Source organism: Schistocerca nitens, chromosome 7 (assembly GCF_023898315.1).
Source record: "Schistocerca nitens isolate TAMUIC-IGC-003100 chromosome 7, iqSchNite1.1, whole genome shotgun sequence".
NCBI lineage: Eukaryota > Metazoa > Arthropoda > Insecta > Orthoptera > Acrididae > Schistocerca > Schistocerca nitens.
Genome location: NC_064620.1, coordinates 155,035,237 through 155,062,646, shown reverse-complemented (window position 1 = coordinate 155,062,646; position 27,410 = coordinate 155,035,237). Strand labels below are relative to the sequence as shown.

Genomic DNA, 27,410 nt, shown 5'->3' with positions numbered 1-27,410 from the left:
GTTATTTTGCTCCCTAAATAGCAAAACTCCTTTACTACTTTAAGTGTCTCATTTCCTAATCTAATTCCCTCAGCATTACCCGACTTAATTAGACTACATTCCATTATCCTCATTTTGCTTTTGTTGATTTTCATCTTATATCCTCCCTTCAAGACACTATCCATTCCGTTCAACTGCTCTTCCAAGTCCTTTTCTGTCTCTGACAGAATTACAATGTCATCGGTGAACCTCAAAGTTTTGAATTCTTCTCCATATATTTTAATACCTACTCCGAATTTTTCTTTTGTTTCCTTTACTGCATGCTCAATATACAGACTGAATAACATCGGGGAGAGGCTACAACCCTGTCTCACTCCCTTCCCAACCACTGCTTCCCTTTCATGCCCCTCAACTCTTATAACTGCCATTTGGTTTCTAAAGAAATTGTAAATAGCCTTTCGCTCCCTTTATTTTACCCCTGCCACCTTGAAAATTTGAAAGAGAGTATTCCAGTCAACATTGTCAAAAGCTTTCTCTAAGTCTACAAATGCTAGAAACGTAGGTTTGCCTTTCCTTAATCTAGCTTTTAAGATAAGCCATAAGGTCAGTATTGCCTCACGTGTTCCAATATTTCCACGGAATCCAAACTGATCTTCCCCAAGGTTGGCTTCTACTAGTTTTTCCATTCGTCTGTAAAGAATTCGCGTTAGTATTTTGCAGCCATGACTTATTAAACTGATAGTTCGGTAATTTTCACATCTGTCAACGCTTGCTTTCTTTGGAATTGGAATTATTATATTCTTCTTGAAGTCTGAGGGTATTTCACCTGTCTCATACATCTTGCTCACCAGATGGTAGAGTTTTGTCAGGACTGGCTCTCCCAAGGCCATCAGTAGTTCTAATGGAATGTTGTCTACTCCTGGGGCCTTGTTTCGAGTGTTGTTAACCTCATCCACATTTATAAAATGGTGACATGTAAAGTTTCTTTATTAATGGGAACAATGACGTTGCTTAGGACCTAGTTTAGTGTAATAGGACAGATAAAAGCATCTACTCACCAATCGGCAACAGGAGAACAAACACACAAAATAATTCAGAGCCAGGGGCTGTTCCTGGGCAGAAGAGTTGAAGGGGAAAGAAGAGGGGTGAAGGAAAAGTACTAGAGGTGTAGTAAAAGGGGTAGATTTTGTAATAGTCACCCAGAACTGCAGGTTGGGAGACTTACCAGATATTCCTCTCATCCCATCCGGTAAGTCACCCCTGTCCTGCCGTTCTGGGTGACATTTCCAAAATGTACCCCTTTTCCTAAACCTATCCAGTCCTTTTCCTTTGCCCCTCTTCCTTCCCCTACAACCCTTTCACCAGAAGAAGGAGCCATTGGCTCTGAAAGTTTGCATAACTATAACCTTCTTTTGTGTGTGTGTGTGTGTGTGTGTGTGTGTGTGTGTGTGTGTGTGGGCGCGCACGCGCGTCTATCCAGTTACATTATATTGTCAAAAATAGGTTACATTTGTTATTGTAGGGTCAGGTTTGATGAATATGGAGGCTAGGGCATCAGTACAGTATTATTTTTTAGCAAAAAAAAAAAAGAGAGAGATAGAGAGAGAGAGAGAGAGAGAGAGAGAGAAGAAGAAGAAGAAGAAGAAATGACATATGAGCAGGTGCATTATCATTTTGTTTCTCAATTTGGTATTTGGTGGGAGAAATACACAGGCTTTTCTCAAATCTTCAATAAAAACCTGTTATTGAACACTGTGTCAAAATAAGCTAAGAAAATAAGATTCAGATGAGTATAGGAGAATTTGTCACAAATACAATAAGGAAAATTCAAGATTAGAGTATGATGAGGTGTGCAGGGAAAATACCCACAACTGAAATGCATTTGAATAACATTTGTTATTAATTTCCTTCAGAGCTTTTTATCATGGAACCAAGGTTTAAATGGAATAGTATTCTATGTTGAAGCATACAGTTATCCCATTATAATGACCAACTGAGAAGGTATCCAAATTAAAGAAGAAAAGATTCCCTTATCATTGTTTTATGTCACCTTACGGTAAGGAGGAGCCTGCAGCATTGTGTAATATTTTTCATTTTTGGATATTGAAATGGTTGACCAAAAGTGATGTGAATAGCCAGCAATTGTTATATTGAAAGTTAGATCCACTGTTGGAGCATCCAGTCTATCCATAAATGCTTTTAAGCATGATTCCTCAATCTTTTTGAAAGTATTTCCTACAGATGAAAATCTGGTTCTTATTTTCTTGACACACTACCATACCTCATATACACTGAAGAGCCAAAGAAAATGGTACACCTGCCTAATATCATGTAGGGCCACCGTGAGCACGCAGAAGTGCTGCAGCACGATGTGGCATGGACTCGACTAATGTCTGAACTAGTGCTGGAGGGAACTGACACCATGAATTCTGCACGGCTGTCCATAAATCTGTAATAGTATGAGGGGTTGGAGATCTCTTCTGAACAGCACATTGCAAGGCATCCCAGAGATGCTCAACAACGTCCATGTCTGGGGAGTTTATTGGCCAGCAGAAGTATTTAAACCCAGAAGAGTGTTCCTGGAGCCGCTCTGTAGCAGTTCTGGACTTTTATGGTGTCTCATTGTCCTGCGGGAATTGCCCAAATCTGTCAGAATGCACAATGGATATGAATGGATGAAGGTGATCAGACAGGATGCTAATGATCCTTTTTTGTTGTTGTTGTTGTTTTATGAATCTTTTAAATTTGTGTTTGAGTTTTGCAAAGTTTAAGGTAATTAGCCAGAGGATTTTTGCTGTATATATGGAATACAAGTCATCTTCTGACAATTAATTTAGAACTGTCTGAATTCCACTAGCAACCAGGAAGCCTCTTTTATTGAAGTGTACTGATTTTTAAAAAATTGAATGGACCACTGCATCCAGTATTGCAGTTCTGATATTGTCATTCAAATTTCTCACATTTTTCGAATCACCGTGTTTAAAGGTGTTTTGAAATTAGGTTGTCTTGCATACTTCCCATTTAGCTTTCTTAATATTCTGTAATAGTACCCTATCTGCCAAGTGGCTTTCAGGGTCAACATATGGTGGTGCCGCATCTCAGTGCAGTACACAGTGGAGCAGCAGTCAACTCGGACACTAGTACTGGCCAGAAAGGCTGCTTCTGCCCCAGAATCGCATGTGCGGGAACTGTGGGTTCTGCCAGTACCACAGGGAGTTTGGAGTCAGGAAAGCTCAGTTTCTATTGACATTCTACCGTGGCAGTGCGTGTGGTCATAGAGACAGTGGCATGCTTCATCTGCAGCAGCTTCACCTAGCTGAAATCATTGCTTGGTGAGGTTGAAATTGTTCGGCTCCACATTGGACAATCGGCTGGTATGGAGACTGTCACAGCATCAACAGAAGTCAGAAGTCTAGGAACAAGTGCTACTTGTAGCTCAACAAGGAGAATTTCTAGTCGCATAGGCCAGCTGTGTTGTGACAGGAGTACACCTCCTATAACTTAGGTGGTTGCAGAAGCACAGCACTATGCCATGGCACGTGGGTACCCAGCCTACTGCTACAGCAGGCTGCTGCATTGCAGAAAGTTAACACCAACAGTGTTTCAGCACCTAGTGGCATGATTTAGCAGGTGGCTCACCTGCCTGTGTGTCATCTGGTTGTGAAGTATCATCCAGGCTGTGGCTAAGCCATATCTCTGCAATATCCTTTCTTCCGGAAGTGCTAGTCTTGCAAGGTTCGCAGGAGAGTTTCTGTGAATTTTGGAAGGTAGAAGATGAGGTACTGATGGAAGTAAAGCTGTGAGGACGGGTCATGAGTGGTGCTAGGGTAGCTCTGTTGGTAGAGAACTTGCCCATCAAAGGTAAAGGTCCTCAGTTTGAATTTCAGTCCAGCACACAGGTTTAATCTGCTGGGAAGTTTCATATCCGTGCACACTCTACTGCAGAGTGAAAATTCATTCTGTTCTGCGGGTAGCTTGATATTTATTAACCTTATTCTCAATGTTCTTGTCATAGTTAAAACTAAAACTACTATCACACTGTATATTTTTGTAAATGGAATAAATGTCCTAAAATTTTCTCATTCATTATTATTATTTTTGGTCTGACCCCTTTGAAAGCTATTATTTGTCTTATTTGCATATATAGTTAAGTTGTAGTATATTGCATTTGGCTCAGTCTGTATACTGACCTTTGCAGTCAGAGAATAAAAGTTAATCTTTTTGTTCATTCTTTTCACATTAATTACTTTTGTAGGTGATATTGCTTTTAAGATTTCTTTTTCTGAAATGTCTGTGAGAACATCATGATTTATTACTTGCATGATTGGATGGAGTCTTGCTTCTGGATGTTGATAGTGGTGATTCAGTTTCTGGATCTCCAGTTTCAATTTTTATTCTGTTGTGACAAAGTTTCAGATTATTTAGGATTTGATCTTTCTTTTCTAGAAAACTGGAATGAATCAGTTAACTATGGCCATAGGATGAAGGCAACAAGTATTATCTATCACTCTTTCAATATTCACTGAATAAGGCTCAGTGTAATTTTCTCTACACAGCTCTGATTAGATGGAGTTTCAGAATGCTGCATTTTTATCAAGTCCATCTCATTGCCACTAACCTCAAAACAGTTCAAATTATTAGAGGTGGTTAAAGCACAGCTGTGGTTAGATTCTGAAAGGACATGCACATACCTGGTATCTCACTTTCACTTACTGCTTGTTGTTTTCGTAAAGATACAATTTCTTGTGCTTTCGTGTTGACGTCCTCTTTGTGTAAAGCCTGGGCAACAGTTGCCAGTATAGTGAGGTTTTTGACAAAGCAAGTTGCCCCTCCTCCATACTTGACATTAGCCATAGCTGAAAATTCCCTACAATCTTTTAAAGTTAGAAATACAAGCTATTAACTATTTAGTAACTTGAAAATACCACTTGCACATGAAGTTTATTAGTTGCTAACGAGAGATTAAAGTGGGAGTTATTTCACTATCACCATGCAGTGTGCACGAGGCATAATGCGATCTCTCTCTAGACCTTCGAAGAAAAACTTAGGTGTTTAACAGTTCTCTGCAACCAATAGGAATGGTAAGTGTGCTGACATTGAGCAATCATGGAAGATTGATGCAGTTTATCTCTTTGATTTCAGTGGTGATTTGTTGTATTTATGAGGAAAATTATGGTAACTGCTTCTGAAATGAGGTGTGTGTGTGTGTGTGTGTGTGTGTGTGTGTGTGTCGGTACCTTAATTTTTGAACCAAGTGTATATAATATGCTGTCATACTTATCTGTTATGAAGAAAATAACTTTTCACTATCAGTTAATACAGTAAGATTACTTGTGTGTAAATGAAAATTTTTTTAAATGTGAATTACAGGTGTATGAAGAGCTGAAGGCAATAGGTGCAGATTCAGCAGAACCAAGAGCTAGACGTATTCTGGCTGGTTTGGGTTTCTCAAGAGAAATGCAGGACCGTGCTACAAAGAATTTTTCAGGAGGTTGGCGAATGAGAGTCTCTCTTGCACGTGCTCTCTTTATTGAGCCTACCCTTCTGTTGTTGGATGAACCAACGAATCACCTTGATTTGAATGCTGTGATTTGGCTTGATAAGTGAGTTATAAGAATTTTTTTGCTGAACTGGTATCAAAGTGGCACTGTAATTAATGTAACATAGTTCCTTACAGTGTACAAGATACAGTAAAATCTCTACTGATTGGGAACACAAGATTTAATAGATTTTTTAAAACTTTTATCCATTCTGGATTTGGGACACTGAACTGTCTTGTTAAAGGTTTCAGGAATTACTGCAATCAATCACCGTTTTTTCTTCAATTTTTATTTATTCATGACTGGTTTCGAATCGCCTGGTGATTGACCATCAGATGATACAATTTAGTTTGGAGTATTGTGGGGGTCGTGCATATGTGGCAAATACAGAGACAAAAAAGTGAGCACTTTATGTGGGAAGAATATTAAGATTGTAATATTAATTTGATGATATTACTCACTGTTTTTATTGTTGTGGCAGTCACTGCACTGGAAAACATAATGATTGCTTACCAGTGTCATTAAATATCAAGTGAAACAGGCACTTTTCCACCAATGGTGACTCCCACATACCGTACTTCACAAAATATAAACAAACCAGATAATGTGGCTGTTGTTTTCTCCAAAGAGTTTTGTGGAGGCAGAAATTTTCTTTGCTCATTTTTCATTTTGTGTGGCATTCGTAATAAAATATATATATTACATTACTTTGTTTTTAAAATTATTATTATTATTATTTACATTGCAAAATTTTCTTATGCTATTTACAAAATCTACACCAAAGTGTTCAAGACAATATTTCAGGTTGTGAAGTTATGTTTGGCATGTTTCTCATTGCTCAGTAAACAGGATAGTATACTCATGGATAGGCTAAGGGGGGTGGGGGGGAGGAGGAGGAAGGGAAGGATTGGGGGGGGGGGGGGAAGAGAGAGAGAGAGAGAGAGAGAGAGAGAGAGAGAGAGAGAGAGACAGAGATTGTGTGTGTGTGTGTGTGTGTGTGTGTGTGTGTGTGTGTGTAATGTAATATATATATTTTATTACAAATGCCACACAAAATGAAACATGAGCAAAGAAAATCTCTGCCTCCACAAAACTCTTTGGAGACAACAACAGCCACACTCTTTGGTTTGTTTATATTTTGTTAAGTATGTGGGAGTTGCCATCGGTGTAAAAGTGCCTGTTTCACTTGATATTTAGCGATACTGGTAAGCATACATTATGTTTTCCAGTGCAGTGCCTGCCACAAGAACAAAAACGGTGAGTAATACCATCAAATTAATATTACAGTCTTAATATTCTTCTCACATACAGTGCTCACTTTTTCATCTCTATATTTGCCACGGATGCACGACCCCCTTTTTTAAGTTTAAGCCCAATTGTTTTCCAAATTTTTTAAGACCTTGAATAAAGTAATCTCCCTATCTCGGCTTCATTGTCATTTTTCATATGAATGTTCCTGCTTGCAACAATTGTTGAAGATTTAGAAACAAAAATATTTCCATGGAGCCAAAGCCAGAAGATACAGTGGATGCAGAAGCACATTGATTGTAGACAGAAAATTACATGAACTTTGCTTCATAGATGTGAGCGAGTGTGTTATCATCATAAAAGAAAACTTTTTTTCTGAACTAAATGTTCATATTTACACACATCATCCTCCTCCAGTTTGTTCATTAGTGGATTGTAATATTGTCTGACAAAGGCTTTGTCCTGGAGATAGTCTATGAGCACTACTTAGTGAAAATCTGAGAAAATGCTTTCTTTGCTCAACTTTTCCCTTTGATCACTATTGTTTTGACTGCTCCTTTGTCTCTGGAAAGTAGTGATGAACGTATGTTTCATCTATTAGTGTGAGGATAGAGCTGGCTGAAACCCGAAGTAGGAAGCTCTGAAATATTTAGTGAGGCATGGAACATATATCGAAAAAGCCAGATTGGACACTACAGTAGGCGAAGTGTTTATTGCAGTTGACATAAATATTGTGCCAGTAATAGATTGAAATTGTGTCTGACTGAAGTTATCTGGTGCATGTGACAGGTCTAGGTGAATTTAATTATCAGATGTTTTTACCAGTTGCAGTATTCCGCTGTGACAGTTTTAGGTAGTTAAATAGCCAGCAATCAAATGCCCTCCCAGTTGTAAGAGGTGTGCCACAAGGCTCAGTGCTTGGACCTTTTCTCTTCCTGGTATACATGATGACTTGCCTACTTTCATGCTTCACAAGTCAATAATATATGCTGACGACACAACCCTGTTTACCTCAGATAACAAATTGGAGGAAGTGAAGAAACAAACAAAAGTAATGCTTGAAAAGTCTGCCATATGGCTCCACAGTAACAAGCTGATATTCAACAGTAGCAAGACTGAAACTATGTATTTCTTCTTGCACAATCCACAGGAAAAATTAAATGAGTCTGACTCTGTAAGACTTCTAGGAATCCACCTGGACCCGAAATTAACATGGGACACCCACACGGAACTGTTATGTACCAGACTATCTAGAGTAGTCTTTTGTTAAGGAAACTAAAAACATTAGTTAGCAGAAAACAACTTTTATCTTCTTATTATGCCTCCTTTGAATCTCACTTACAGTACGGAATAAAATTATGGGGCAACTCATCTGGTACTCAGACAGTGTTCATGTGGCAGAAGAAAGCAATTAGAGCAGTTACAGGTATTAAAAGCCAAGAATCATGTCGAAAGCACTTTAAGGAACTTAACATCTTAACATTACCTTCTCTGTATATAAAAACGTGTCTTCTTTCCATAAAAAAACAAATACATACCTTACCTTCCAGAACAGATGTACATTCACATGATACCAGATATAAAAACAATCTCGATGTAGACTTTACTAGGCTGTCTTAGGTCCAAAGTAGCTTTAAGCAAACAGGATTAAAATTATATAACAAGTTACCACCATCACTGAAAGACCTACAAGGTGATGCCTTCAAGAAGCAGCTGCACAAATTGTTAGCTGATAAGCGTATCTATGATGTAAAGGAATTGGAATGTAGTAGAGAGTAACTATGATGTTAAGGAATTATAATGTAGAGAATAACTCTTTTTCCTCATGTAATGTAATCTGAATGTACATAGTTTCCCAATTTTAGATTCACTATCAAATGTAATGTCAAAACTATTTCAACAAATGTTGGCTAATGACAAGTAATAAATAAATAAATAAATCTAATCATTGAATGAAAGTTACAGCTCTGTAGTGTGGAAATATCCAGATCATACGGTACTAGTTGGAGATAACTTTACCATACCAAGAATGACTGGGACATCTGTAGCTACACTGCAGGTGGTACAGACAGGCATCCTTGTGAAGTGCCTTTTAAAAACAGTGTTTTCTGAAAACACACTTGAGCAGTTAGTTCAACAGCCCACATGCAATGGAAATATTTTAGACCCAGCAGCTACAAACTGGTCTGACCTTACCGACAGGATTAGTGCTCATGATGTCATCATAGCAATGATGGTTACTAAAATAATAAATCCATCCATAAAGGATAAGAGAGTATTTTTTGCTAGAAATATCAGATAAGCAGTTGTTAGCATCCCACTTACAAAGAGGGGTCCACAGCAGGGGGATCGACTTTTTGTAGTCATCTATACAGGTTAAGGTCCCAAGTATCACACCCTGCAGCCATTCACCCTGTTGAGCCCTTATTTGCAAGTAATTGATGAAAAAAATTATAATTTCATGGGATGCTCTGTAGCTTTAAAAAATTATTGTAGTAGGAGGTTGAGTACACCACCAAATGTCTAGGGTAAGGGCCTCTCATATAGAAGGTTGTCGGTTTGAAACCCTCTAGGTGTGTTAAAAAAAATTGTTTTAAATCGTTATTGAAATGACTGATTATTATGTTTAACCAATAAATTTGTTTAAACGTATTTTTTTACATTTCTCTTCCTTAGTCACATCACCTTAATGAGTGTATTAACTCTTTCCGCTGCTGTCATTTTTTCTTCCTGTCATTTTTGTCCTACTTGGAATCTTTGTGCATGTGAATTTAATTCTTTTTATTTGTCTATAATAATAATTAAAACATTTAAATCTGCCAATGTATTGGTTAAAAAAAAGACAAAATAATCTGTTTAAATTGACTGTACAATGGTATCAAAAAGTTTGTTTTGTTAGAAGCTATAAATTTTTTGGATTGTAATTGTCATACAAACATTTAAAACAAGTCTCTGTAGCTCCATCCTTGTACAGTTGGTAGTGGGACCTCGGCTGTTCAGCATAAATGATGAATCAAAACACCTTCAGCCGTCTAAATTTCCAGCTGTTATTTTATTTGAGCATCCAGTTTCAGCACTACCTTGCGCTGTCTTGGGGCCTCTGACCAATGTATAGAAATAATCCCACCTCTGCTCAAGTCAGCAAGTGTAGATATCTCAGACCCCTGGATTGGGGCACCTTTTCTGAGGGCAACAAGGAGATACAAAGATTAGCCTGAAAGATCATGCCTGAGGTGGCAGATGTTTGAAGAGAATGTCAGCTATCCTATGAAACCCTACTCAAGAAGTTTCAAGAACCAGTATGAAGAATCTAGGAGTGTCCTACAGCCCCTGGCATGTCACTCCAGTAGGGACACCAAAGGCAGTGAAACACATTACAACACGCACAGAGGCATTTACGTAGTCGTTCTTCCCACACACCCTATGTAAATTGAATGGTAAGAAATCATAATGTGATACAGAGTGGAAGTGCCCTCTGCTACACACTTCAGTGGTTTACAGAGTATGGATATATGTGTAGATGATATTGTCAAAAAATATGTAGTGGTCTCATTGAAGGGACTGCAAGTGTGTGTTTTAATTAAAATTCTGTGTATTTTAAATATTTTAGTACACTTACACATTTTGCATGCGTACATAACTGGATGCTGGTGAACTCTGTTGAGCATCCAAACTCACTTACTTACCGTCACTGCCACCACCACCACCACTACCATTTTCTAATTTTGTTTTTTGATGTCTGCAGCTATTTGCAAGGATGGAAGAAGACCTTGTTGATAGTGTCCCACGACCAGAGCTTTTTGGACAATGTCTGTAATGAGATAATCCATCTAGATCAGCAGAAGCTGTATTATTACAAGGGTAATTACAGTATGTTCAAAAAAATGTATTCTCAGAAGCTGAAAGAGAGGATAAAGGAATATGAGAAACAAGAAAAGAGATTGAAGGAGATGAAATCTCACGGTCAGTCCAAGAAGGCCGCTGTAAGTATCAATTGCTGTTATTTTGGATTTATTTGTATTTCTACTTTTTCTTTTTCCTTTGAGGAAGCTTTGTGATTTAATTGTTGTACAGATGTTTACAAAAAAATAGCTATCTATAATTTTTCTTTCATAAGTATACACAAATATCTTCTCCTATCTGTCTCCTCTTTTAACATGACACAGGTCTTAGTGCCATCACATGTTACTTACTCTCTGTGTGTGGGCTTTTCGAGGCCCCTATTCTTCAGTTTCTATCCTTTGTCATTTTGAGAGTTAATATTTTGCTCAGTTTCCCATGACTCAAAGAAAACTGTGTCCTTTAGAGCTCCATGCTGAGTGTTACACTCTTACTTATTGCCATCAATGGGCTAGTGACCTATGGTGGGGGAGTGGTTATACCTGCACTGTATGTCAACAACTTTGCGTTTATGTGTTGCAGCAATAACACCATCAGCTGCTATATGTATTAGTTTTATGTAATTGCTGTTGGTTTTTTTTTTTTTTTTTTTGGGGGGGGGGGGGGTCATGATCTTCAGACCTCTAGATAGGTAGAGCAAAACATATCGTTATGCATTAAAAAAATTATACTAAGCCACTACAAAGTACATGTGTGCCTGTGACTATTACAGCATTAAAACTGTAAAAGACAACAGCTCCAGATAGTACCTGACTAGAAATTGTGTAATAGCTGATGAAAACCAAATAGCTTACAGAAGTGTATTACTCAGTGGTAGTACTATGTACATATAAATGAGAAGGTGTATATAGATTTATACCGTAAGGTTTAAAAGTCTTCTGGGCTAAAATAACCATATGAGAAGGGCATATTCCTGATGTTGTAAAAATAAAACAGATAAAATGCTGTGGTGCTTAATGCATTGTCTGCATGAGGTGGGACATAAACATGTAATCACATTTAAGGATTTGCTGAAAAACATGACGCCAAGTAAAGATTGTGACAAAGACTATGATTTGTTATTATGTGATCATCTCATTTGTAATATGTGCTCCAAAAAGGTTGTAATAAGTATTTTATAACCTACACAGAATGCAAGTATTAGGTATCATAATAATTGCACAAAAATAGATCTCAAATTTATAAACAATGGAGCTCAGTGGCAGTGCCCTACATATATCAAACATTTAGTAGAACTCCCTAACACTGCTGGAAAAGGAAGTAGATACAGTAAAAGAAGATCTAGTGGAAATACATTCTGAACATGAATACCTATTTAACAAACACAAAATAGTAACAGGAAAACTATCTGCTGAGTGCTTAATTGTAAGCAATCTCAAAGTTCTTTTGGTGCCAAAGGAAGAAGATATCAGTGCACTAAAAGAAGAATTGGTTGCAAAATATTCCAAATATGAAGACTTCGTGAAAAAATTCAAAGAACTAAAGAAAAAACTAACAACAGAAGATGATCAACACGCAACCAGTGCACTGTGTTCTAGTGACTCATGCGTGACTAACAATGCCAATAATAGCAAACTTGTTACTCTGGATACAGATTCTAGTGCTTCAAATAAGAACTCAAACAAGAATAATGTGCGTAACACCAGCAACAAAAGGCCAAGACAAGCACGTTGTCACAAAAGCAGCGCAGACACTGACTGCAGTATTAACAACGACCACAGCAGCAATTCAAACAAAAATCTATGAGGTAATAAATGCAATATGCTATTTTTGGTGCACAGTCATGACAGGAAATTAACTAGTGTATTAAATGACGTAAACAGCGACATCACAGTTACTGGAATCATGAAACCAGGGGCAAAAAAAGGGTGCTGTCCTAGAAAATATTAGCCAAAAGAAAATAACGTTACAAGACACTGACCGTGCTGTTTGTTTAAGTGGCTTGAACAGTTAGCATGTAATTAAGCAGACACACATTGTACAGGTATAAAGATGTTCTTGGAACATAACAAATCAAAACATTCAGTTGTTGTTAAAACACCCCAAAGATACAACTTAAGTTAAAGTTCATGTGTCGACAGAGACATACATAAAACACCCAAATCGTACAGATTTGTTCACAGTATAATAATTGTAATGTTTTAGATATAGGCAATATTGATCAATCTTTGCAGATCAAACACGCGCTATATTAAATTACAAAGGGAAACTTTTTCTGTGCGAACAGGTTGACAGAGTAACTGAGAAAAGATTCAGAACAAATAAAAGAATGAGTTCAACAAATCATACAGTCAAAGAGAATCCAGCGTTTCTTCCAGATAAAATTGTAGAAGTTTAGTTCCAGAGTCATCAGAGTTCAAATACTTCATGTAAAAAAACAGTTTCCTAATCACTTAGAGAGAAAACAAAACAAATGCAAATTACTTACCCTCATACAGGTCAACATTTGCAGTATTGGAAATAAATTATTAGAGGCTGAACATTTTTGTAAGATGAAAAATGTGATGTATTGTGTGTCTGAGAACATTGGCTTACAGAAAATCAAGTAGATGTTTCCATATGTAACGAGTACATTCTGGTAGCTGTAATGTGCAGAAATGGGAGAAAAAATGGGGATTGCAATATTTATCAGACAACACATAAAATTTTCTAAAATAGATGTAAGTTCCTCTGAATTAAATGGAGAATTTAGTTTCATAAGACTGGCCAAGTAGAATACAATAATTGTCAATCTGTATAGATCTCCAGATGGTGATGTTAATTCATTTATTGAGAAATTTGAACAAGTGATGAGAAAAATCTTAAAATTTTAAACAAATGTTGCAGCCTGTGGTGCTTTCAAAGTAGAGTTGTCTGGCTCAGATGCGCCCAACTCAAAACCAAATTTATATGTAATCAGATCATTAAATTTATGCTGTACTAACAATAGCCCAACACATGGGAATGCCTGTTTGGACAATATTATAGTTAATTTCTCAAGAGACCTCTATGCTATTAGCATAGCAGATGAATTTTTTGCAGATAATGATCTACTACTCCTCACATACCGCACTGTACACCGTCAGATAAAGATTATGTGACTGCAAATAAGAAGCCAAGCATGACAAGGGTTAGAGATCAGAAAGAGGAATATATAAAGTTATTCCCAGACTGCCTTAGAAATGCAAACAGGGACTTTGTTTATGAGTAAGATTCAGATAATTCAAATGTTGAAACACTCTTTAATAATTTCTTTAAGACATATATTGATTTATAATACTCCTGCTCACCACAGAAAAGAAACAGTTCTAAACAATATAGAAAAGGTAAAAAGCTTAAATGGCACACTGATGACCTTGCTGGTATCAGGGAAAAATGCTTTCACTGTAAAACATATGTAATAGTAATTGAAAATGTGAGACAGATCTGTGCGACATTTACCTGAAATGTAAAAAGCATCATAAAGCCAAACTTAAACTTGCCACTCCAGTTGGATATGAAAATTACATGAAAGGAGCTTCAAACAAATGGGCTGACTGGGATATGCACTTCTACCCAAATGAAAGATGTTCTGCTTGAACCAGAAGATCTCAGTAAATACTTTAGTACTATGGTAAATGAATCAAGATCTAAAATTAACCAGTCACACATTAGTAATTGATGTTCTTACTGATCAGCTTTGTAGAGGACATGAATTCCATTGGGCTCTCATCACACTCATAGTTACACTAAATACTGTTTCAAAATTTTCTAACTCGAAAAGTGTGGACGCTACTCACTATCTTAACTACACAATAGAAAGGACAATAAATTTATTTGCAAACCATTTGCTTTTATTGTGAACAAATGCCTAAAATTTGGAGTTTTCCCTGATTAGCTCAAAATTTCAAAAGTTATACCTACATACAAAAAGAGGGAAAAGCATCTCCCTGAGAACTATAGGCCAGTGTCTATTGTCACAATCTTTTCCAAAATATTTGAAGCTATTTTTCACATACAGTTTAGTAACTACTCTGGAAAACAATGTCCTTTGTAGTAAAAAGCATTGTTTTTGACAAGGAAGAAATACCACTTCTGCAGTCTTTGAAGTTATTAATCAGACATTAACTGCATTTGAAAATAAGAATATAATCTCTATTGAGCTATGCGATTGGAGTAAGGCGTTTGATGTATCCCCTATGGCGTCTTATTAGTCAAACTACAATATTATGGAATAAATAATATTCACTATCATAACAGGAGTTAATTAGTGTCAGTTTGGAATTCACATATGGTGTGTCTCAAGGCTCTGTCCTTGGACCATTCCTCTTCATTGTTGCATTTAAAGATTTGCCACAATATCTTGGGTTTTACTCAGTTATCTGCTATGCAGACGACACAACTTTAATGACTACAGATAAAGATATGTTGAAATTAAGCCAGAAATCACAGGACATTCTCTCCTTAACACTAAACAGGTTCTCATCTAATAAACTACTTGCAATCTAGAGAAGACTCAGCACCTGCAGCTGGGACCAGCTAATGACATAGAAGCAAGATCTGTAAAACTGCTTTGAACATTCATTGATTTCAGAATAAACTTGCAGCCCCATATTAATCACGTCGGCAGAAGAATATCGAGGATGTCCTATCTCCTATGGATATTATGTGATCTAGTGAGATAATTTCTGTCTCTCATATCTTATGGGCTGTTGTTATGGGGTCACTCACATCAGTGACGATGTATTACTGATGCACTAAAAGTTGCTATGAATACTGCATAAGGTGTGTCCAATGGAACACTGCCACTCTTTATTTGTTAAGACCAAAATAATGACAGTGATAAATCTTTATATCAGTGAGTCATTGATATAGGTGAAAACAACATAGCAGAGTTTGACACCAGATAGTACATACTCTGTCATGACACTAGAAACAAGAAGTATATTGACAGTCCTAGGCATAGGCTGACAAAAAGAGGCAAATCTCATGAAGTGAACTGTTGGAAATTTCTTAATAAATTGCCACATTCTGCAGTCGATACACCTTTCTGTAATTTTAACAGTAAAATGGATAAATGGTTAATAAACAAACCATTCTACAGTTAAGAGAATTCTTGAATAGTGGTGTTTTAGGTAGTTTTAGGATTTTAATTACAACACTGTACAACAGACTTATATAGGATAAATTATTTATATATGTAGTGTGAACAATAATTAATATAGTGATTGCTATTGTATATGCCATGGCTGTTGGGAAACATGGTCATCATGAAGGGATTTAGGTGGTCTGCAACCAGTGTAAGATACTCCTTGATTGTCATGGTGCCTTGCATGAGCTCTACTGGACCCATGGATGCCCATGTGAAAGTTCCCCAGAGCATACACACACACACACACACACACACACACACACACACACACACACACACACACTTGTACTCTGCCCAGCATTAAAGTTGGAATTTAATTCTGCCACTGTTCGCTGCCTGTCTGTTTTACCAGTCCGTCCAGCCTACAATGTCAGACATCTGCAATGAGGGGCAGCCACCCAACCCCACGATGTGTGGATGTGGTTTCACCTTGGTTTCGCCATGTGTCAAAGACACTCACTACAGCACTCCTCAAACACCCGTCAAGTCGTGCAGTTTCAGAAATTATCATGCCGAGACTCTGGGCCGTCTTAACCTGACCTTGGTCAGGGGAACTTGCCCTTCAATATATCCTCTCTTCCCATTACCCACCACGCCTCAACCTCCGCTAATTTCAAGTTGCCGCTGCTCATACCTCACCTGTCATTCAACATCATCTTTGCCTCTGTACTTCCACCTCGACTGACATCTCTGCCCAGACTCTTTGCCTTTACATATGACTGCTTGTGTCTGTATATGTGCGGATGTGTGTGTGTGTGTGTGTGTGTGTGTGTGTGTGTGTGTGTGTGTGTGTGTACCTGTCCCTTTTTCCCCCTAAGGTAAGTCTTTCCGCTCCCGGGATTAGAATGACTCCTTACCCTCTCCCTTAAAACCCACATCCTTTCATCTACCTCTCCTTCCCTCTTTCCTCATGAAGCAACCGTGGGTTGCGAAAGCTTGAACTTTATATGTGTGTGTGTGTGTGTGTGTGTGTGTGTGTGTGTGTGTGTTAGTGTCTCTATCAACATACCAACACTTTCGTTTGGTAAGTTACATTATCTTTGTTTTTAGATCAGTTTGTAATTACTTAGAGAAGGATACGGTGGTACAAAAAAGTGAAAATTTCTTTATTAAATATAAAAGTTTATTAAATCCAAAGGATGACTATGTAAACTACCAGACAACTATTCTTCTCATTGTCAGATATAAGTTACTTACACATGAATGTTTTGTTACTCTCAGGAAAAGAAGCAGAAGGAAGTACTAACTCGAAAACAAGAGAAAAACCGTTCAAAGATTCAGAAGGAGGATGAACAGGGACCAACAGAACTATTACAAAGGCCACGTGATTACATTGTGAAATTCTCCTTTCCTGATCCACCACCTTTGCAACCACCAATTCTTGGCTTGCACAGTGAGTATGAAATGAAAATAAAATTGACAGGCATTTTATAATCTTGTAGCATCATATCATCTTGTACAGAGCCTTGCACATTACTCTCACCTCTGACTGTCATCATTTGGGCATACTGTACACTTGATCCTATAGTGAAATTGGTATCTCATCACTTGTACTTTTATTTCTCCAAAGTACTGTGTGTGTGTATTTGAACTTGTATTTCTCCAAAGTATTGTGTGTGTGTGTGTGTGTGTGTGTGTGTGTGTGTGTGTGTGTGTGTCACAAAGTAAAAACAACAGAAGGAGACATTTGAGGTATGAAGCAAGGTTACCAGAAAATGGTGTTTCAGCAGAAAGGAATTAAGTTGGCTGCAAGGTAATACAAAGGGCCCTCCCTGCAAAATTATTTACAGAACATCTTCAGAGAAAGACTTTATCCCAAAATGTGAAAATTGCTGTAACTAGTCTACTGAAAAGAAGACAGGAAAAATTAAAAGAAAATTAGTCTCATCTCCGTAATGTACAAAATGCTTGCTGAACTATCATCAACTGTATAGTAAATACAGTGGGTTTTAATCAGAGTACTAGTCTGGATTTAGATGTGCACACTGTTCAGTGGGCCACTTGCAAGTCTTGAACAAAATTACTGCAAGGAACCTGACTACTTGTTTAAATGTCTGTTGACATCTCAACACCTCTCGTAGTCAGTGAGTTGTTAACTTTGCCCCTCAGCTGTGTACTAACAGTCCTTCAGAACCAAGGCATTGGTTCAACACTTATTAGTACAATGTATACCCTGATTAAAATTAAATTGTAATTGATGTTTCAAGGAGTCAAATGGTGGGGGGAAGGGAAAGTCATTCTATCTCAAGTGATCAAGGGCCTCCCACTCCATGAGCTTCAGTTTTTCCGTATTTTAGTGTGTGTGCACCTATCCTAGAAATGAACCTGTGCAAAATTTTAAATAATAGCTTAAGTATAGGAGAAACAGTGGCCTTCTGTTTGGATGAGTTTCCAACGAATGTGTGTGAAATGAACAAAACCCAATATTGGAAGCTCATTATTACAAGACGAAAGCAACTAGGAAACTCTTACTTTCAGGTCTTGAATAACTTTTGACTGTGAATCAAAAAATACAGTGTGTGTGGTGGTGTGGTGTGGTGTGGGGGGGGGGGGGAGGCAAATTGCAATTTTGGTGTTCAGTAACTATCAGTTATGAATATTATTAAATGGTTGTCCTTAGATTTATAACCTATTTATGTGTGAAAATGACAAATTTCTCAATATTTCATAAAAATCGGTGATTTAGTGTTATTTCGCTGAAACCTTTTAATTTCCGATTATTTTTTGTGCTAGCATTCTTGTGAAATTTTCCTGTCCCTATATATGGCTCAAGGAAGTTATTTCCCGAGTTCAGCAGGATAAGAAGACAAAGGCACAACCCAATGAAAGGTGGATGATGCATATTGCCAAAAATTATATACTTGAAAATGTCTAGAGGTGGTATTTACTCAGCAGTGGATTTCAAGCAGCTGGTTGTGGTGTGGGTGAGGATTATGATGTGATTTAAATTTATCGGAGCTTTCTACTTCAGTTTTCAGCCAGCTCTTTGTCTCAAGAATAATTTGAGCACAAGATGTTTCCTGAAGGGCAATAGATTTGGGTACTTTGTTATGGATGCTTTGATCATTTACTGATAAAATTTTGACATTCAAAGTGTCTGCACTCTGAACACATTCTGATCTCACACTCTGTGAGTCATCTGGTGAATGTCCACCAGAGAATCTCAGCCTACTGCCTAGTCTAAGAAACCCTCATGTTCTCTCCACAAGTACTCTATCAGGGTTGCTGCTTCCTTTGTGTAGTGTACCTCTGACCTCTCAGGTGGAGTCCTACAATTCCCCAACAGATAACGCAGGTCCAGAAATCTGTGAAGAAGACCATCACAGAGTGACAAAGTCTTTGATTTGATCTTCGTTGTCATCATTTTCATGAAACACATTCTTCGGCTTGAGAATCAGATAAAACTGTCAATATACATCCAATTATGAAGTCTACTACTTAGTACATTGTGTAGACACTACAGGACAATCGAGCATCGCATAACAACAAAATCATGCTTTGTGCCCATATGGAAATGAATATCCAAGGAAACGGCGAGGCAGCCTTTTGTGAATGTTGATATAAACAATGTAGGCCTACAGGTATAGATAAAACTGGTTCACCATAAGATCAACAGATGTCGGAAGCTTACACACATGCTACAATCTCAAAATCACTGTTAGTGTGCTTTAGGCCCTTACGATTCTCAGCATCTCAATTGATGGAAGGAAGAAACATAAAAACACACCATTGAGTTGAAACACTTTGCAGCTGATAGGCACATAAACACACTTTTAGTTAAGCAACAAAAACACATTCAAGGCAACAGTGTCTCTATGCTGCAGTGTGAGTGGGGTGAGGGGTTATCTGACGGAATGTGTAGGTGAAAGAAACAAGGAGAGGAGCAGGGTAGTTGATGTGGTTGGGAGGAGTATTGATGGGTGACTGTTCAAAGGGAGAGGCAGCAAGGGAACGGGATAAATATGTGAACCAGGAAGCCCACCATGGCAAAGACAAAGGAAAGTTGTGTGTGGCACAAATCAAAATGGAGCACCCCTTTTTTTTGGGGGGGGGGGAGTATATAATAAATGGAGAGGGGAACAGCAGAGAACCGTTTTACAATAAATAAGAGCAATAACCATGGCATCAAGCACTTTTTATCACGGTTGGTTTTGAATGGATCACGGCCACTTAAAAACTGGTCTTTCTGCATTTAGTCTCCTTTATTCTCAAATTTTCAACAGACCATAACACTCCTCCATTCAGATTCAGAAGGATTACTGTTGTTAAAAGACTTGAAAATAGATGTGAAATTCCAATGGTTCCAGCGAAGGTGATTTTTGCAGTTTTGGGACTAAACAGCACAGGTATTATTACAGTGTATTGGAATAAGCTCTAATTAGTTAATCCAACTGCCCGACTGTGGTGTACATCCTTCGTCACTCTAACAACCAAAAATGATATTAACTTCCCTTTGTGTTGGACACTGCCTTCTAACTCAAATCACTGCTTTTGATATGTAAGTGAATGGAATTCAGAGTAAGAAATCTGCTGAAGAATGTGGATAACCTAATAAGAGGTCTGTTCAGAAAATTCTGGAACACCCATCATTTCCTGCCAATGGTGTGCTAGAGTGAAATGCTGCTGGCATCTCTGCACACACCTGTGTTTAATGTGCAACTGCCAGAAGTTTCATTGTTGTATGTTTGTTAGCTATTGTTCACTGCTGTATTGAGTAGAATGTTGCCACACAGTTGTGAATTTTGAGATGGCAGAATCAGAGGAGCAATGTGTCTGCATTAAATTTTGCGTGAAACTCAAAGCCTTTACAGAGACACACCAAACGATGCAGGAAGCCTACAGTGATAAGTTCTTAAGCCTCACTCAGTGTTACGAATTGTTCACATGGTTTAAAAATGAGCTGACAGAAGTTAAAGATGACCCTTGTTCAGGATGCCCTTCGACATCTATTGACGATTCTCATGTCAGGAACATCAATGAAATTGTGCATGCCAATTGAAGACTGACTGCCAGAGATATTGCAGAAGAAGATAACATTTCAGTTGAATCTTGTGAAATCATGACACAGCATCTTGGAACGCATCATGATGCTGGCCCAATTCATCCCATGGCTCATGATTCAAGACCAGAAAGACCTGTGCCTCACAATCTGTGAAGAACTGTTGGAATGCACAAATGAGAATGAGATGTTCCTTAAGGGGAGTTGGAATGCCGGAAAATGGAAAAAATTCACATTTTCAGTTTTTAACCTTATAACTTAATTTGAAATTTTCTGCTTAAAATGGTGCAAAATTTGTTAAGAAATTCCAATTGGAAGTATTTTTATTTAATTTTTCAAAATTACATGTGCGCCCAGCAAAGTTACCCATCTTGTGATTTGTACACATTTAAATCTTCGCATTTCCGAAAACATTACATATAGAAGGCTGTGGATTTCACTCTTCAGTTGTAGAATCTTTGATCCTTCCATAGGTACCATTGTTTTTACGACTAGCTGTGTTTATTGTTCAGTTTTTGATCTGTGAGTGTTTGTTTTGAGCCTCGAGTTTAGTTTGTCGCTCATTTGGAGTTTGTTATCTGTCTTGTTTTGACTTTCAGTGGTGAGTGCGTAGTTTCTACGATGCCTAGGAGTGCATCATTATTTAAAAAGCGAAAGTTTCGCGGTAATAGATTTACAAATAACGTTTGTTCAAGTGATTCTGCTTCAGCACCTGTTGATGCTGGTGAAAGTTCTGACGTTTGTACAGCTGAGATGTGTGAAGGAGACACGCCCACCAGTGCATCAAAAAAGAAGTTATCAAACTGTGCAAGTGAAATTACAGATGAAGCTTCTAATGAACAATATGTTTTAGTCGACTTTCCTGTTTTTACTGAGTTTATGAAGAAATGTTTGTGTTGTAATCTTTGTGGAGGTTCTTTTGATATGAACATAACAAACTCTATAGGACTTTCCTGCAAAATTGCTATAGTTTGTGCCAGTTGTGAAAATGAGACCTGTTTTTGGAGCTCTAAAACATGCAGTAGCAATTTGTTTGAGAGTAATATCAGGCTAATGTATGCAATGAGAGCAATTGGTAAAGGACATACTGCTGCTCAAACATTTTGTGCCATAATGAATCTTCCACCTCCACCTGCTAAAATTGACAATTACACTGAAGTGATAGGAGATGCTGTTCAGTCTGTAGCAGATTTATCAATGAAAGCTGCTGCCAGTGAAGCAAAATATATAAATGAAGGAAACCCAGATATCCCTGTTGCTTTTGATGGAACCTGGCAGAAAAGGGGTCACACATCCAAAAATGCTGTTGCTACTGTTACTAGTGTGGACAGCGGTAAAGTTTTGGACTATGAAGTGCTCACTAAACATTGTTACCATTGTGCATCTGGTAAGAAAGAAGCAGCTCACATATGTAGCAAGAATTATGAAGGTACGAGTGGAGGCATGGAGGCTGCCGCTGCTGTGAAAATGTTTAGCAGATCAGAAAAAGAACGGGGAGTATTTTACACAAAATTCCTTGGAGATGGGGACTCCAAGGCATACAAAAGTGTTACAGAATCCATGCCATATGTCAATAAGACAATAACTAAACTAGAATGTGTCGGTCATGTTCAGAAACGAATGGGCACTCGTCTAAGGAAACTGAAACAGAATCTGAAGGACAAAATTTTGTCAGATGGTAAAACCATTAGAGGTCGCCTGTCAGATAAAATTATAAATGAATTACAACAATACTATGGTATGGCAATAAGAAATAATGCAAATAATTTGCAGGAAATGAGACAAGCTGTATGGGCCACATATTTACATCGATCATCAACTGATGATAATCCTCAACATTTTGCTTGTCCAGATGGTCCTCAGTCATGGTGCAATTATAGAAAATCTCAAGCTACTGGGGATCCTTATCACCATAAAAATTATATTCCATTGGCTGTTATGGAAGTAATTAAACCAATATATAGAGACTTGGGGCATCCTGATCTTCTGCGAAAATGTCTTCATGGTTGTACCCAGAATCAAAACGAGTCGTTCAACAACCTCATTTGGACTCGTGTACCTAAGAATGTATTTGTTGGGATAAAAACATTGAAATGGGGAGTCAGTGATGCTGTTATTTCATTCAATGATGGTCATATGGGTAGGCTAAAGGTCATGGCAAGGCTCGGCATTGCTCCTGGTATCAACACCATCAGAGGTCTTCAGCTTCTGGACAGCGTGCGAGTAAGGAAGGCTCAGTATGCAGCTGAATTTAATACAAAAAAAGCAAGGGCAGCAAGGAGAAGAAAGCTTCTAGGTGAAGAAGAAGAACTAGAAGATGACCCTGATTACTCTGCTGGACACTTTTGATAATAGAATAAAAGGTATTTGTGAATTTTCATAATAAATTACTTTAATCGCATTTTCTGGCATTTGACATTTTTAGTGTTACATGTACCTTTATCTCATAAACCACTCAACCAACAACATTCAAATTTTCAGAAATGCTGCAAAACAGTTCAAAGAGGCCACTGAACTAGAATCATGACAAGAACTGGCTTATTCTCTGAACTAGGGAAGTTTATGTTATACTTTTTCCAATAAAAAATGGCTTAATGGTAAAAAATTCATAAATACTATACCAACAAAAAGAAAACATTGGTTCTAGTTCAGTGGGCTCACAATATATGCTGAAAACCTCTGCCAGAATTTCAAAGTTCTGAAGATAATAGTTCCAAAGAAAAAGGTACACAAAGTTAGCAAATTTAACATTGGCGAGATAGGGCATTCCAACTCCCCTTAAGAGAATCATAACTGGTGATGAGATGTGGGTCTATGGTTATGATGTTGAGACCAAGGTTCAGTATTCACAGTGGGTCGGGGAAGGTTTTCAAAGAGCTAAAAAAAGATCATCAGGTCAGATCAAATGTCAAAGCCATGCTGATAGTTTTCTTTGACTTTGAAGGATTAGTTCTTCACAAATTTGTGCCACAGGGACAAATTGATAATCGGGACATGTTGCAATGCCTACAAGAGAATATGAGAGAAGAAAACGAACTGAAATGTAGCAAGACAATTCATGGGTCTCGCATCACGATAATGCACCGGCACATTCAACACTGTTGGTGTGTGACTATTGCACAAAAAATGAAATCACTGTGGTGCCTCCATACTCTCCTGATGTGGCCCCTGTGGACCTTTTTTTTTATTTCCAAGATTGAAAACCTGGTTAAAGGATAGACAAGGTAAAAGACAATTCACAGACATTACTTTATGTAATCCAGCAAGAGGCATACCAAGACTGCTTCCAGAAGTGGAAACTGCATTGTGAGCAACATGTCAGTTGCGGTGGAGAGTATTTCGAAGGAGACCATGCACAATCAGTAAAAGGTAAGTGTTGAAAAGTTTTGTGGATGAAGCTCCGGAATTTTTTTGAAGTGATCTTGTATTCCTTACTCCAAATCCCCCTTTTACCCCCTTTACGATACAGGCCTATTCTTGTGTATTTGGTCAAGCAGTTGGTCTCAGACTGGTGTAGTGTTCCCAGTTATTGTTTATGCTTTGCTAGGTAATGAGTAAAGAGAGCACCTTTTGCATTCCAGACAGCACTGGCTTTAATGTTTTGATTGGATGATGTTAAACTGCTGACTCGCCTTTTTTGTGCAGGAGTGCAGGCTTCCAATCACTGATTTGATTGATGTTTCATATCTGCTTTGAAGCGCTGTTATCTGTGTTTCAGCCTCAATAGCAAAGTGGATTACAAAATCAGTTGAACACTTTTTTAAATGATCTAAAAATTGTGTAAAAATTACATTTTGCATTTTCCTCTAGTCGGAATTCTACAGGAATGGCACCAGTATGCGTAAATGTTTCTAATAGTTAATCCTTTTTGTACAGTCTCTGTAGAAATTTGCCCAAGAAGGGGAAATATTATAAAATTGCTATCTCCAAGCAATGGAAACTGCTCATTGGAATATCAGCAGTGTAGGAAAAAATAGATTGCTACTTACCATAAAGAAGACAAGTTGCAGACAGGCAGAACTAAAAGACCTTGCGCAAAGCTTTGGCACAGCCTTCATCAACAAAAGAGAAACGAAGAAACGCGCACCATTCATACACACAAGCAAGCATACCTCACACACACGACTGCCAACTTGGGCAGCTCAGGCCAGAATGACAATGCCAAATTCATTCTGGCCTGAGCTGCTAGAGATGGTGGTCACGAGTGTGTGTGTGTGTGTGTGTGTGTGTGTGTGTGTGTGTGTGTGTGTGTTTGTGTTTCTCTTTTTATGATGAAGGCTGCGGCCGAAAACCCTAAGTAAGTGTCTTTCAGTTGTGCCTGTCTGCAACTTAACGTGTCTTCTTTATGGTAAGCAGCAATTTTATCTTTTCCTACATTGTTAAAATTGCCATTTTGTTATGTAAATGATTCAGTGAGTTTGAAATTGTGTCTTAGTCCCAAGAATTAAATTTGACACCAGGTACCTCAAAGGTCTGTTGTTATCTGCCTATTATTCTCTTCAAGGTAGATTAGTTTGATACTTAAAAATTAATCATGTTTCCATTATTATACAAAGTGCATATTTTTAATAAGATTATTGATACCACCTCTTGTTAGTTAATGATTTGACATTTATATTCAACATTCTCCCAATATAGTGATCAAAAAGTTGGGAAGTAGATCTAGAAGATATTTGCATATCACTAATCTTAGGATGACAATGAAAATTATAACATATAAAATAGAAAAATATCAGATAAACAGAGAAAATCCTGTACAACTTCTTCAAAAATAACCAGCAATAAATGTCATTGCAAAAAACTTTTCAAAATGGAAATGCCAGACATAAACAGTAAATTTTGTAGATGAACATATTTATAGATGTATTTCAATATTTTATATCATTTATTTTTCTAATGTTGACTAGCAATTCTAAAATGCAACAAATTTGTTTTGAAAGCTACATGTTTTAGGTTGTACGTATATGGTCCATCCCAGGCCTGGGAATTGACTAAATGAGTCTGGCAAAATGTCGTAAAACCACACTCAAATTGGCTGGTAGAACAGACTTTTAACGCTAGAACAGACCCAACGCACTTCTCATATGCCCAGTTTGTCACTTTAATGAATATTCAGCCAACTGGGGTGCAATCTGTGATTGGGTGTTGCACTGCATTGCAGCCCATAGAGATACAGAAGGTACCGACTCATGACAAGAACAGGATTTCAATTTTTGAAATTTAACTGCTTTTCTCTGGTGAAGAAAGAGATTCTCTTATTCATTTACTCTTTTGGGTTAATGGTTGAAGACACCTGGAGTATAACATGACCATATTCTTCAGATTCTACTGCATTCTCCCTGCCAATTAAAACTGAATGTTGTCTCAGTAAGCTGATACAGTCCTTATTTGATCACAGACAAGAGTTAGACTACTGCTGTGATAGAGTTGTGCCACAGGGGGGAGGGTAATATTGTGAGAATTGGAGTTGGAGTGTCAGGCATGTTTGTCATATTGTGCTGTTGAGCCAGCACATCCATGCTGTTGGAGCAGTCCTTTACTGTATCTTGACAAGAACTATATTAGGAAGTGGAAAATATATTTTGGCAATGCTCTGTAAAGGTTCACATTTGCCTTTGACTATGGGACAAACAAACAAAGGTGGTTACTAAATTCACAGTATTTCCCATTGCACTCAGCAATGCTGAGTCTGTTGTTAAGTTTAGAATCACAGATAGTCATTTTTAGAAGTACGTGTGAATTCTGTAGGCCTATACGAAATTATTAGGTTGGTGCATAAGTTCGAAGCTTTCTTATTTTGCATGTTGTTATTCCGGTTGCTATGAGTCTGTTTATCGATTGTAATTTTTCATTTGTAGTTCACTGTTGCTATTTGAGTTTACATATTGTCATTTGGAGATAGTGAGTGAAGCTGTGGATGCTGGAAAATGCAGTGTCAAGTGGAGAAATTGGAATATTTCCAATATATTCTTCTGTTTAGTTCAATAGAGGAGTGACAGCAGCAGAGGCATTTGTGCCATGTATGAGGATAATGACATTGGACAGGGCATGGTAAGAAAATGGTTTTATCTTTTTTAAGGAGGATTGTTTTGACATTAGTGACTTCATGAAGAACTTTGTGGGTTGATTAACAGCGTTTATGTACATTAATCCACAATAATCCATGTCATTGTACTCGAGAACAGGCAGATGTGATGAACCATGATCATTCCATCATTGTGCAACATTTGCATGCAATGGGGAAGATTCAAAAATCAGGTGTATGGTTTTTGATTGCTCTAAGTGAAAATCACAAAAATCAACTAGTGGCCATATGTGCATCTCAGCCTTTATCATTACTGGCGATGAGGAATGGTATCTTATGCCAACATAAAGAAAAGAAAGGAATGATTGAGCCCAAATAAAGCAGCAACCCCTTGTTCAAAGACCTGCATGCGTCCACGAAGGACAGAGCTATGCATCTGGTGGAACAGCGATGGTGTAGTGTACTACACATTGATTTCTAGAGGTGAAACTGTCACTGCCGACATTTGTCAACAGCTAAGATGTCTTGCAGATGCAGTCCAACAATAATAACCAGGAAGACTGCATGTAGTGATGCACTCCACAATAACACCTGGGGTACTGATGACCT

General features: G+C 37.8%; 1 protein-coding gene across 1 annotated transcript in view; it reads left to right on the top strand.

Moving 5' to 3' along the window:
- LOC126194826 (ATP-binding cassette sub-family F member 1) overlaps nucleotides 1-27,410 on the top strand; it is a 114,757-nt gene that overhangs the window by 72,973 nt on the left and 14,374 nt on the right. The window contains exons 5-7 of the mRNA XM_049933155.1: nucleotides 5,350-5,582; nucleotides 10,513-10,750; nucleotides 16,999-17,170. Coding sequence (XP_049789112.1) covers nucleotides 5,350-5,582; nucleotides 10,513-10,750; nucleotides 16,999-17,170 — 643 coding nt within the window. The remainder of the gene's footprint in view (nucleotides 1-5,349; nucleotides 5,583-10,512; nucleotides 10,751-16,998; nucleotides 17,171-27,410) is intronic.